We start from the raw sequence: 14,408 nt of genomic DNA, 5'->3' as shown, positions 1-14,408 counted from the left end.
CCTATGCACATACTCATGGCTGAAATGACGATGCTGGCATTTAAACTATTTATGAGCTAAATCTTAACAAAATCCACATGATGTGCAGATTATCCTTGAGAAATCCAAGGTTTTTTTTTTTTTTTTAAAACAAGAATTATTTAAACTACTTTCAGAGGTGACTTCATATGACCTGTTCAAGTATCAAATTCATCTACATATGCACAGACACACAAACACATACAGAAAATAGCCTGGGACAGAGTAACTGCAATGAAGTAAACTAGAAGCATAACTAAACCATGAACCTAACTTTGGTAAAAATGCTTCTGTGACCACACAGACAAGTTGCCACTGAAAGGAGACATGACAGCTTTCTGAAGCCCTGGGCAGCCCTGACCGCTGTGACCTGTGACCACAGGACAGCATCTGTCCTGTGACTTACACTTTGGTGGTGTCATGCTCTCCATAAAGCCAGCCGTCCTTCTCCTCAGGGACAAGCAGCGTGAGGATGTCTCCCTGGGCGAAGCTGAGCAAGGTCTGGTTGGAGCCGGCGGTGTGTGGAAAAATGGTTTTTACTTTCTGCTTCTTCATCATGTTCAGTCCAGTTGCAACAGAAACTGATCGCTGTAAACTGGAATCATCTGAAGAATCTGGTGAAAATGAGCACAGCAGTGGTCACCTTTCAAGGACTGATAACAAGTTCAAACAAACAAACCCCAGAAAAGCCACCCACTCTCGCCTGCCAGCACTCCTGCTGCTGCTCTGCGTGTGCTGTATTTCCACACCTTCAACTTTGCCTGGATGGACAGGGACCACGAGGAACTGAGGCAGAACCACAGCCTGAGGTCCCCCACCAAGGAGGACCCTGGGGGCTAAATGCTCTTTTCCAGGCGGAGAGAACACAGTGGGTGCCAAGCTTCACCCGCACTCTGATTTAATCAGAGGCAAAATGACGCATCACTAGAGAATCCAATGCTTTCCTTGCCCTCCTCTCCCAACACGAACCCCAAGGCAGCGTAGGGCATCAATGCAAATCCCACTAAGAACAAGAGGAGACTGGAAATGCAGATGTTCTCACTGTGCAACTGCTCAACATCTCACCTGCAAATACAGCAGGGACCAGCACGTTTATGGAACCCTCCCTTAGTGCCAGTCCACACTCTCAATGCTTCACGGCTTCTAAGGGAAGGCGCAGCTATCGGTTACCGTCTGCAGTGACTCACCAGGATCCCAGCTAGCAGGCCAGCATGGGGTGTGGGTGGCCTGACTCCACAGTCACTGCACCATGTGAAGAGTGCCTTGCTATACCTTTGGGTCTCAGTTCCCGCACCAGCTGATACTGACCACTCCAAAGAAACAAAATTGCTCTCCTCAAACTCTCCTCTCTGATCTCACTCAGCAGCTGCAAATGCTGCAGTCTGTGGGCTCTCTCTAGCACGCGGCTTGATCTGGATGGATCGCCATGACTTTCATGCCTTAGAGGCCCGTGAGATACCCCACACGGAGAGGGGTCTCTGGGTGCCAGACTCTGTCTACACAGAGCGGAGCCTAAGCAAAGCTCCGAAATCTCTGCAAACAGTTACTTATCCTGATTTATTGAAAAAGCATCAACAGAGTTAAGAAATTTAAGCAGTTAGAAAAGTGTGCAGAAAGCATGAAGTTCTCTGTTTGACATGATGAAAAATACTACGCTTACTGGTAAGATGAATAACCATAATTTTGTCACGTGAACTTTTATAGTTTGTTTTATTGAAGAAGAAATTTCATTACAATTGCCACCAAATATGGCATACGATGAGGTTCTTTGCACATTATATCCCATTTTAACATGTAACAACTTTGATAGTAAGTTTCCTTCCTATAAACATCAGCCAGTACGTGGAATTAGAATTTGTCGAAGAAATGTGTCACTTATAAAATGTCTTATGGTTTTATAATAAACCCAGACCTTTATTTACTTTGAAGTATAAGTTTCAATAACGCAGAGGTGCCTGGGTGGCTTAGTTGGTTAAACTTCTGCCTTTAGCTCAGGTCATGATCCTAGGGTCCTGGGCCTGAGCCCCGCATCAGGCTCCCTCTCCCTCTGCCCCTCCTCCCTGCTCGTGCTCTCTCAAATAAACAAAATCTTCAAGAAAAAAAAAATTGGGGGGGGGGGCTCCTGGGTGGCTCAGGTCATGATCCCAGGGTCCTGGGACCGAGCCCCACATCAGGCGCTCTGCTCAGCAGGGGGCCTGCTTCCCCCCCACCCCTCTCTCTGCCTGCCTCTCTGCCTACTTGTGATCTCTGTCAAATAAATAAATAAAATCTTAAAAATTTTTTTTTCAACAAGGCAATGTTAAATGTGTGCTACCACATATGTTTATTTACCTCTACCTCAGGGTAACATTTATCCAAAATATTAAAAAAATTTAAAGAGGTGCTTTATTTATTTTTACCAAGCTAATTTTATAGACTTTATTTGGGACAGGGGGATGCAAACAGAGGGAGGGGCAGAGGGAAAGAACCTCAAGCCAACTTCCCACTGAGCCCAGAGAATGACTGGGGGCTCAATCCCACGACCCCGAGATCACGACCCAAAACCAAGGGTCGGATGCCCAACTGAGTGCACTACTCAGGCACCCCTAAAATGTATTTTAAAAGAAATAAAAATAAATATCTTACCTGTTGAATTCTTTAGCTTTTCTGAATTCTGTCCAACTGTTGCTGGGTTATTAAACATATCGATCAAAGGACTAGTATACGCTCTGGCTGAAGGAGCTGGGGGCACTTTTGGCGAATATTTAGAAAGAGTGTCATAATCTTTCCCAACCTGTGAAAAATTCCTCATTAGTTTAATATTAGTGTTAACACAGCGATGGAATTATAGAGATTCCCAGGACTATTTTAACATGCTTTAAATTCCACTTTCTTCCCAAAGTTCTCTTGGTTGGATGGCAATGCCCCATTCTGAATTATTATTTCAAGAATATCACATTCTTTTTTTCATTTTTGTCTTTTTTTTTTTAAGGCAATTACTCCCCATTTCCTACCACCTCCTAGCAGCCACTAATTTACTTTCTGTCTCTATGGATTTTAGGTTCCCTCTTAGGTGCTTCTTAGCTACAGGATTCTACATTCATCTATCTTTTAAAGAAGATTTTATTTATTTATTTGAGAGAGAGAGATTGAGAGTGGGAGGCGGAGCAGAGAGATAAGCAGACTCCCTGTGAAGCAGGACCCTGGGATCATGACCTGAGCTGATGGCAGATACTTAACCAACTGAGCCACCAGGCGCCCTAGGATTCTATGTCTAAAATAACTTTTCCAAGGAATTTTGAGTGCATTGCTCCATTGATTTCTAACATCTTGTTTTGATAAAAAGAAATCTGGTACCAGTGGTGTTCTCTTTTCTAAGTTATCTATTTTTCCCCCCTCTCTGGAAGTTTTTAGAAATTTCTCTCTAGCTCCTTCTGCAACTTGACCACAATCTCTCAAGGTTTTGTTTTTTCCCATTTGTCCAGGCTCACTGTGGCTGCTGTGTTAAAGACTAGGCAGAGTCAACTACAGTAATATCTGCAGGGACCATAGTCAGGGCAGTGGAGGGGTGAGAAGTGGCTGGACTTGGATATGCTGTGAAGGTGGAAATAACAGGACATGCCCAGGGTTTGGCTGTGGGGTCGGGGGAGGAGGCAGGGAATGGGGAGAGAGAGGGAGAGAAGTCCACATTTGTGCCCAAGCTACTGGAAGGATGGAGCTGCCATCTTCTGGATGGGGAAGACCAGAGGAGCCTGTTTAGAGTAAGAAAATCAGTCAGCTGGTTTTAGACAAGTTGAGTTTCAGATCCCCATTAGACATCTGGAGATGATTGTGAGAAGGCAATTGGGTATCTCCAATCTGTCTAACGTTATGTTTACATCCTCTCTCTGTTTTTGTTCTGTGTTTTGGGAGAGCTCTTTGGATTAATTTCCCAAGCAGTTCCATTCCATTAATGAGTCCATCCATTGGTGTGGAGGTTTTCTTGTTTATGTTCTTTGTGGAAGGGGGGGAAGGGGAAGGAAAATTTTAAAAAGCTATTTTAGAAAAATTTCAAGCATGTATAAAGGAGAAAGAACAGCACAATAAATCTCCCTGTACCCAACACCCAGCTCCAACAATTAAGAATTCATGGCCAATATTGTTTCGTATATGCTACACCCATCTTCCCTTGTGCCTGGAATATGCTGGAGCAAATCCCAGACATTTCAATTGTGAATAATAATCCTTTTTTTTTTAAGATTTTATTTATTTATTTGACAGAGAGATCACAAGCAGGCAGAGAGGCAGGCAGAGAGAGAGGAGGAAGCAGGCTCCCTGCTGAGCAGAGAGCCCGATGCGGGGCTCAATCCCAGGACCCTGAGATCATGACCTGAGCCGAAGGCAGCGGCTTAACCCACTGAGCCACCCAGGCGCCCCTAATAATCCATTTTTAACTTCCAAAATATTTAGCTGATTCTCCTCTGGGGACATAGTATCTTTTCATTTCTTTAAGATTTCTCCTCTGCCCTACTGCCTCTGTTGCCTCCAATACTGGTTATTCCCGTTTCTTCTTTCAGTGTGTCTTTTCATGATATTGGTTTTCCTCACTTGTTCAGGGATTCCTGGTTATCTGTGCATCTCTGTATTGTACAGCATTGCCTATTCTTTTGCCTATTTATCCTAGTCTGTATCCCGCCTACTTTCGTTATCGCAGACTACCCGCAGTGAGGTGGGTGGGGACAGGGAAGACACAGCCAGGAAGGTGCCTGGCCTCTTCTGCAGAAACACAGTTTCAGCCAGTGGACAAAAGCCCCCGTTGCCTACTGGTTGGGACAGGAGGAAGAAACTGAGCAGCTTAGAGGATGTGAATGTCTAGAACCGACCACATACAGGAACGCGACATGCCATTCTCCGCCCTCTCTTACACTCACTGGCTCTGAGCTCACTGCTCTGCCCTCTGCTACAGTCTTGCCCTGCAGGTGCTCGGGGCTGAGATTTTCTTTTCTCTTGATTCACCACACACTGATCTTGCCTTTCTCTCTTTGATACTCGTTTCTGGCCCACTGACAGCCCCTTCTCTTATTCCCCATGCGGTTATGGATCTATTCTGTAGGTTGTCGAATGGCCTTGAGCATCTTTGCTTTCATTTCAGAGGTTAGGATGGACCCATGTGTATAAACTATGCACAGGAGCCAAATTTCCATGTCTGCAAAAAGTAATAAAGCCAAGGTTCAAGGAGCAGCAAACTACAATGTTTGATTTCATTACCTTGCATACTTTGGTGGCTACTTTTTTCTGAAGTGCCTTATGTTGTGATGAATGGCACCAGACTTTTGCTAGTTATTTTCTAAGACACCTATGCCTCCTTCCCTGGCGATAAACTTATGAAGTTAGAATCCTTACAATTAAAAACAGTAACAATAACATTTCCCAAAAAAGGATAATAGAGTTTGGACACAGCACTACGCAGTGCTGAGCACTGCTCAGCTAATGTCAAGTCTGAAGGTAAGGGGATCAGGGTGAGACAAGGGAGGCTCTAGAAGAGGGAAGGACCTGTGATTGACACCACTGAAGGCCTTCATCCTTTGTGCAAATTTGGCCCCAGTCCGATCAGTAAACACACAACTGAAATCTTGGAGAGAAGCCATCCCTACCATGCTGCTTCTCTCGATCATCGGTGAGGGCTGGGGTGTCCCGGACACGGGGGTGGAGCTCGGGGTCCTTATTTCCTCGATCATATTCATGATCTTCTCAGGCACTTTGGTAGCGTCACCACAGGTTTCCTGCCACCGGGGCAGCTTGGAATTGAGTAATTCTGCAGACTGCGAATCAGAGGGAAACATAACAAAACACAAATGTGTACTGTTCAAGGAGCTGAGAAAAGTCACGTCAGATATTAGTGATTATGTTTTACTGGCTTGCCACCAGAAGTATGAGAGCTCTGTGTCAAATTCAGGGAGCACTTAACCATCTATGAGCTTCCGCCCTGTGCTATTTGCTGCAAGAGCTATGGGCCCCCATTCTACACGAGCTGCCCTCTCCCTCGGAGCGAAGGCAGAGCTGGAGACTGACACAGAACGAGCTCAAATGGGAAAATGGAAGGGTTGAGCAATCTTATTAAGCCCCACTGTTTCCCGAGTGGCCCCAGAGATGCTGATCAGTGTTTTCTTCCTCCCACTCCTAACAGAGGGCAAAACCCTCACCCCGAGCCACTGATGGCCTCGGACTGTAGCCCTGACACTGATTGCTTGGGCCTGCTTTGTCCAAAGAGCCACTAAAAGGACTAGGATGCTGGAGCCAGAAAAAGGGAAGGCACAGAAGTGGGTTTCAGAGAGGTGAAGACTCTTCCAGTGGAGAAAAGAAGTGGACTTTGTTGCTAAAAAGCGTAACTGGAATCCAAGGTTAAGCATAAGTGTCTGCCACCAACTGGAGCTCTCTGCAAATAGGCCAGGTTGCCTTGCGACAGAGTTAGCACCCCATCACTGGCAGGGCTAGGCTACAGGAAGAGCTTCAGGGTCACTTAACTTATGACCCTGTCCAGCAGGACACCCTCACCATGGAAACGGACACTGGTGAACTGAGTACAAAGTGATCGTCCAATACCGCAACTCTTTCCTTTCCTGTAACAATGTTAGATCTCAGGGCTTTAGATTTGGTAGATGAATGGTCCTTAAAGTTGCAAAACTTTATGGAATGTGTAACAGATGACCGATGGGTACACACAAGGCCAAGTTTTTTTCCCCTGAAAAAGAGGAAGTTGCCTTATTTTCAAGCTCTTAGGAAGCTTCTACCATGGAGTACTCCCTAAATTATTATAAATAACAATGAATATCTGACTTCACTCAATGCTAGTTTTAGATGCTTATACAGGCCTAATAAAATTTATAATAATAAAAAAAAAAAACGACAGGAAAGTAACATGTATCTTTTAATGATTCCTGGGGGTAAAACCTCACAACCATGTGTGTTGGAAGGAGGGCAGTAAAGCCAGTTCCACAGGTGATGAGATCACGAGGAAACATCTTAAAGAGGAATGAAAAAGGAACCACAACTGTCCTGATGCTGTGAGTGGGTCTGCAGCTGGGACAGAACTTCCAGGGACACCTCTGTGCATGGACTCCCAAGGCAGACACTCAAACTACCCAGGTGGGGTGGGCCTGGGGCCCCTGGGACTCATCATGGCTCTGGTGAAGACACTGAGCTGAGGATGCATTAGAAAGAGTCTGAGAAAAGCTGACTCATAGGTGAGAAAAGAAAAAAAGTACTAATTCTCGATTATTAAGCATTATTTTATGAAAGATTCTAAATACATATTACCAAATTAATCTTATAAGCAATATTTAATCATTTCATCCACATTTCTGGAAGTTTACATAACCACATGGGCCAAGAGATATTTTTTTTTGGCATCTCTTCTCATCGGCAAACTAGGCCCACCGCTTTACATTGAGACACATGTGGAAAGTGAAGCATTCCAAGGGCGTTTGAATAAGAAATTAAATTATTAATAATGCAACAAAACTTGCTGTCACAAACCCACCTGTAAATGATAATAATGTAAGTGATTTGCAAAGCTACAGTGTTTGTCGACCAGAAAGCAGAAGCGCCTTTTCTCTTCAAGTAGAGCTTCTTTGCAACCATCTGCAATAAATTTCTGGATTTCGCTCTGGCGAGACGTAACGGTTTCTACATACTAGGAAAATAAATAATAATTATACAAGTATGTCATGAGGAATCAAATAGCTGAACAGCCAGACATTTATCTTGTACCATCTTTACACTTGGTTTATTTTGAAATGGAGTAAACACTAAATGCAGATAAACATGAGATAAAATAACAAAGTTGTAACCCGACCTGAGCAGGTATCACCATTCTCATTAAGATCCCTGACTCATGTGTGGAAGGACGTTGCCAAAGGCCTTACATTCTGCGCTGGGCAATCTGCACAAAATATTACTTCATACTTCAGGGATAAGATTGTGTTCTATTGGAAAATCAAGGACTTTGAAACCAGAAAGTTCAAATTTAACCCCTAGTTCTAAGTAACAACCACGTGACTTGGCCTAAGCCCCATTTTCTTCATCCGTAACATGGGGAGAGTAATGCTAATCATGGCACATCTCTTAGCAACACCTCCCCCCCCTGCACCGCCCCCAAATCAGGAGAAAATGCCAATGTTTTTAGGAGGCTAATTATTAACTCTGGAAAACTCTGTAGCCTTCAGCTCAAACCAAGTAAAATATGCTCATTTTTAACTTCAACAGCAGCACAGCTGTGAGTGGATGAAATACAAGCCGACTGAGCTAAGTAAGCATCCCTGTATATTGTACAAATTGTCAACAAAATAAAATAGTGAAGAGTTCACCTCAATTTCTTTGTGTTCGTATTTGAGTGCATTTCGTCCTCCTTGACTTTTCCTTCTGATCTTCTTCAACTCTGCTTGAGATTTCTCCAGAGAGTCTAATTTATTCCTGTGTTCCGTTTGGTATCTTTTGAGAGTTGCCTGTAAGTTAAACGTTGTGCTGATTTGAGTGCAGCACCACCCCAGCTGCTGGGCAGTTACAGAGGCTGACATTTCCACTGGGCGCCGCCCTGCACACCCTCACCTCATACCGCTCCCTCCCTTCAGCATGTAGCTTTGTCTGACCTAAAGTCCCCTGTTCATACAAGGGGCCACTGACCCCAAGGGGAGCTCTTAGAAGAAAAGAACGTCTTTTTTTTTATTCCTTGTTTCCTCAAATTTTTTAGGACACTGAACGTTAAATGCTTTGATGAATAAAAAAACAATAGTAAGTCACATGCTTCTGTTTTATGATTTACAATTTTAAAAAACAGAATGAACAAGTGCAAGCACTTCAGATTATCGTGGATGCTGTGTAGCAAGGTGTTTTTGGAGCTTCACAGACCTGGGTTAGAATTCTGGTGACATCCTTCACTTCCTGTGTGATCTCAGCAACTATTTACTTCTCTAAAGTTCATGTTTTCCCTTTAATCTGTATAGTGAGGATAAGAATGGCTACATTATGGAGTTTCTGTAGGGATAAAAATCTGATAATGTATGGAAAATGCCTGCCATTACATCCCCCTCAGCCGCTGTCGGCTATCCTGCCACCTTCCTCCAGAGTACACAGAGCACAGGCACACAGGGGCAGTGGGGTGATTTCAGGGTAACTACGCCGCTTACTGCTGCATGGGGGTCTTGGTGAGAAGGGGACTCTGAATGGCAAAGAAAGCAGCTATTCTATAGCAGATAAGAGAGATGGAAAGAGCCATGTGACACGGCTGGAGGGTCAGGCAGAAGAAGAAAACAGCTGGAGTCATCAATACCTGGTGATAGGCAAGGGACACCACACAGGAGCAGTCTCTGCTGAATGGACCTGGGAGCCCCGGGGAGCCCTAGATGGTGTTCTCCCACCCACATCCCACATCCTGAAGTGCTGGTTTGTGAAAGCAACAGCTGCAGCTACACTAATACAGATGCAGATGTTGTCCCTGTACCCGTGTTCTTTGAAAACAATGCTTTCTAGAAGCAGGAGGATTCCTTGCAATATTTTCCTCTCTGCTTTTTAGTAAAGATCCCAGGTGTTAAAGCAAACAGGGCACCCAGCTCCAAGGGACCTTGTCAGTTTCATGCCTTCTGCGTATATACTCAACACTAAGCTCTGTCTATGTTTTCTGCTGCTGGATAAACAGCGAGAGAAAGTTCTCCTCTGGCTCAGAGATCAGGCAGGCCCAGCCTCCCAGAACGCCAGGCCCCCATGATCCATACCCACCTCCAAACATGGAGGTGGAAAAAACCATGTACTCACATTCATGTATTTTACATCAAGTTCTGTCTTCTTCTCCAGCTCATGTATAATTTCTTTATGGAATTTTTTGAACTGTTAACAAAAGCAATTAAAAGTCACACCAGATTTGAGACATTAAGCAACATAAAATTTAGAAATTAAATATACTTTATTTTATAAGTATAAAAATAATTTACATACATTTTCATCAAGACTCTCATTGAGTTTCTTGTGGGTACTTGAAATCTCTATGAGAACATGGCCTGTGAAGAAAACCAGATGTTAAGGGGGAAAGTCACTGTGTGGATTTTGTAAAGATATTAAACAAAGTAAAATAATGGAATGAAGCACAATCTACTGCTGTCCTCTGGTGCCTGGAAGCATCAGGCCCTGGCATGTCAGAAATACCAACTGCAAGCCCGTGGTTGGGCTGATGCCAGAGGGACCCAGGACCTAGCAAACTTACTCTACAACACTGTTCATCCAAAGAATGCCAACTTTGTCTTCAAATTCATATCATGCTTTCTATATTTTCTCATTCCCTAAGCTGAATCTATTTATCTGATTTAATTTTTAAATTCTCTTATGCAAGATTATCATGGTCATTATAGTAACCAACTATAGGAACAAATGACTTATTTTTATCTAATCCCCAGAGTAATCTGATTATCCGTCAGGCATAAAAGATAAAGGTTATTTTTTCTCGTATTAGTTCTTATATCATTTTGGAAAATATTAATACCATGGGAAAATGCACAAGGACAGTGCTCTGCCTCATATCTCCAGGGACTACATCAATTCTTTGAAACAAGTACAGTCATATGGAGAATGTTCCAGAATTGAGCTTTACTCCAAAAGGAGCAAGACAACCATTTGATTTCCAAAGTACATCTCTTGCAGTTTGAGACAGTGTGATGCATCTCTGCTCCTAAACTCTGATAAAGGTGAACAAGAGCCTCTCCCTGTTCACTTATCTATAGGAACCAAATGGGTCTGATAACTAAGAACTGGAAAAAATAGTATCATATCGGAACAACCACCAGACCATATGTGTTCAAACAGCATCATTTGGAATAATCACCAGACCATATGTGTAACAAAATGTGTTGGGTAGATCCTCCCACAGTTTGGTAGGAATTCCTTGGGTAAACTGAAATGCTCCAGATGAAGAATTAAAATTAAGACTGTAGTAGGTACAGGGAAAGAGAAAGAATACCAACTAGACTGTGACTTCAGCTATCACCTTTACACAGATGATACTATGGTGCTCCGTTTTAGAAAGAGTTAAGACATGTGACTCTCGGGGCGCCTGGGTGGCTCAGTTGTTAAGTGTCTGCTTTAGACTCAGGTCATGATCCCAGGTTCCTGGGATCGAGCCTCATATTGGGCTCCCTGCTCATCGGGAAGCCTGTTTCTCCCTCTCCCACTCCCCCTGCTTGTGTTTCTTGTCTCACTATCTCTCTGTCAAATAAATAAATAAAAATCTTAAAAAAAAAAAAAAAAAGGACACATGACTCTCAATGGCCAGTCTCGTCGTCCCCCTACCCCATCTTCAGACTAAGAAATTCAGCCTCTTCCTGAACATGTCCACCTGGATGTCTCATTACGTACCTCACATTCAACATGTCTAAAAGTGAATTTACCCCATATTCTCCAATCCCAGGTGTTGGCTGCCAGCTCACAGCCGGTCACTTGGGGTTGACACTTCACCCATATGTCACACTCAACAACAAAGACTCACTCCCTTGTGCATGTGTGTCATCACTTGGGCCAGCCTCTAGGGTGAAATCACGCCCCTTACTCATCCTGCTTCCTTGAGCAACAAATGTGCCAGCCCTTCCCTGCCTGGGAGAGAATGTATGTGGGAATGGCGTCTGAAGACTCTGTGAGCCCAATCATTTGTCCCATGAGGGGTGGGGAAAGAGGATCCCTAGTCTGTCCCCCACCACTTGGACATTCAAACCCACCACTTGGACCTCTTAGGTCTTACCCCTCGAGCTCTTATCATTTCTCTTGACTCCCAAACTGTTCTCTTCCAGACCCTCTTCCTCAGGGATGCCACAGATCCCTCAAAATCAACTGTACCAGGTCATTTCCCCAGTCCCCATGGTGTCCCAGATAAACCAACTCCTCAGCATGAAGCCCACTGTGAACAACGCTGCTTAAAATAACCATGGCATGATGGGGGCAGAGAGTCTCCTCATTAGGTTATAGGTACATAACTTATAAGTCCCTAAGCAGCCTGTGGTTCTAGGAACCTCTAACAGAACAGCCTGCTGGATAAACCTGAGAGTGAGGGCAGACACATCCCCAGCACTCACCCCTACCACACCAAGGTATTAAGATACCCACTCTCCATCCTGAATGACACCGACTTCATTTCTCCCATAATTAAGTTCTCCTAAAGCTCAACATGAAACAAATCAGAGTTCTTCACAAAGGAAGCCTTCACATGACCAAGAATATAATTATATTAATACATCATTTTATCATTTAGTGATTTCAGATACTGAAATAGTCTGAGTTACTTTCACATCCATTTTAAACCCATAAATAAATCCTGGCTGGAGATGAAAAACAACAGCAACAAAATCTCCACTTCAATTACTTGAAAATTAAGCACTCCATTCTTGGCAAGTCAGATCTACTTCTTAAAAAAAGTCTAAAAATAATTGTGCTTAAATCACAGTGATTCAGGCTACATCCAAGGCACTCATTTTTCCTCCCAAACCATCATGAATTTTATCACTACAACCTTGTATAATGTGGATCTCTGGGAAGCATGTTGCCAAAACAAAAGCATGTGCTAGTGCGGCTCTTGGGTGAAAGGCAGCACTGCAGAACCTGGTGCTCAGGCCAGAGGCCCCTCCCGCCCGGGGCAGTTTTCTCCCTTCAGGCAGCTTGGTGGAAAGGCTCACTGAAACAGCCCATTCACTCTGTGGGCAGGAACGGAACACCTGACCTTATCCTTGTTATTCCTGTCCCTCACAGTTCGTGGAATTTAAATGCTGACTTTATGGCAGCAGCAGTCCTTGGTCAAAAGAAGGATTAGAAAACATCTTTACTGTGATTATGGGAGCTGCCAAAAGTGTATCTTGAAACAGAAAATGAAAACAGCCTTTATGTTCACTCTACAGAAGTTTATTCTTAAATACAGCAAGTGTTACTTTATGTCTAAAATGTGGCATCACACACGTTTATTTACTCCTAGCCCTGTAAACTAATTTTTCATAAATTACATTTGAGAAGAAAAAAATTTTTTTCAAGGAGCGGGTGGAGCACAGCCCAGATTCTAATGGAGCAGAACTAAATACACACCCAAACAGGAACCAATGTGCTGGTCTCAGAAATCATAGCACTGTATGTACTGGATCAACCATTTCCTTTTTCCCTTTTAGGTTCTGAGTAAACATTCTGGGAAGAAACACGTAGTAAGTACAGTAATATGACTCAGTCTGAGTAAATTACATTCTTAAATGGCAATATTAAAGTAATTTAAATATATACATCTTTCAAAATCATGAACTTGACATTGCTAAAAGTCAATGTCTACCATCAGTTTTCCCCTAAAATTCATACAAATAGCTGACAGTGATATCACTCCAATTTTAGGAGCTATGAACAAACATGTCCAAAAATTTGGACAATACTATATAAAGATATGAATTTAGTCAATAAACAGAATGGACTTTTAACCAGTTAAATAAAATTAGAGAGTATTACTGATAAAAACACATAGAAAGTTTTCATTTGAAGTACAGATTAGTCATTGGACTATTAATATATTTTCTGCTACATAATTCTTCATCAATTTATGGTATAAATTTAGAGAAACCAAATGGAGAGTATTAATGGACATGAGCATAGAACAGGTGCTAAATGTGCAGGCATACATATTTCCATTTATATTCAATCATGGATAATCAGAATACTCTATTTCCAGAAAGCACAGAGCATTGACTGAGTTACACATTACTTCCTCCATGTTATTTCAAGTGGAATCAGACAAAAAATGACAAGGTGGAAGCCAACCTATTGTGGACCTAAAGTTACACGCATTTTATGAATTAAAGTAAACCTGACCAAAAATGTAGTTAGAAAAAGGGTATATTTTTTTCTGACAATTCTCAAAATATCAAATGTGATAAGGAGAAAATATAATGGAAGCAAAAGGAAACTACACGCAGATGGGATATGTTAGATACACAAGTGTGTATCCTACAGATTAGAGTCACCAGTACTGAATTAGTACAGAGGCAGATTAGCAACCATGAACATGTGACTGAACTTGAAAGGCTTTGCCCGCCTCTAAGAATAGCCCTCAGTAGCTGCCCACCCACAGTCCCTAGACGCAGTCAGAGGTGTTCTCTTCTGGTCAGTGTCAGTACTATACCAGTAACAGCATGCATAGAGGAACAATGCAAAACAAAAACAAAAACAAGGGGCGCCTGGGTGGCTCAGTGGGTTAAGCCGCTGCCTTCGGCTCAGGTCATGATCTCAGAGTCCTGGGATCGAGTCCCGCATCGGGCTCTCTGCTCAGCAGGGAGCCTGCTTCCTCCTGTCTCTCTGCCTGCCTCTCTGCCTGCTTGTGATCTCTCTATGTCAAATAAATAAATAAAATCTTTAAAAAAAAAAAAAAAACA

General features: G+C 43.1%; 1 protein-coding gene across 1 annotated transcript in view; it reads right to left on the bottom strand.

Annotated features, from left to right (window-relative positions):
* Positions 1-14,408, bottom strand: part of BAIAP2L1 (BAR/IMD domain containing adaptor protein 2 like 1) — a 96,328-nt gene that overhangs the window by 17,458 nt on the left and 64,462 nt on the right. Inside the window, exons 4-10 of the mRNA XM_047714221.1 lie at positions 9,967-10,028; positions 9,787-9,858; positions 8,343-8,480; positions 7,517-7,669; positions 5,631-5,798; positions 2,644-2,791; positions 425-632 (exon numbers count right to left, since the gene is read on the bottom strand). Of these exons, the coding sequence (XP_047570177.1) occupies positions 425-632; positions 2,644-2,791; positions 5,631-5,798; positions 7,517-7,669; positions 8,343-8,480; positions 9,787-9,858; positions 9,967-10,028 (949 nt within the window). The remainder of the gene's footprint in view (positions 1-424; positions 633-2,643; positions 2,792-5,630; positions 5,799-7,516; positions 7,670-8,342; positions 8,481-9,786; positions 9,859-9,966; positions 10,029-14,408) is intronic.

This window comes from Lutra lutra, chromosome 18, assembly GCF_902655055.1.
Source record: "Lutra lutra chromosome 18, mLutLut1.2, whole genome shotgun sequence".
Lineage (NCBI taxonomy): Eukaryota > Metazoa > Chordata > Mammalia > Carnivora > Mustelidae > Lutra > Lutra lutra.
This window is presented reverse-complemented; position numbering and strand designations above follow the sequence as displayed.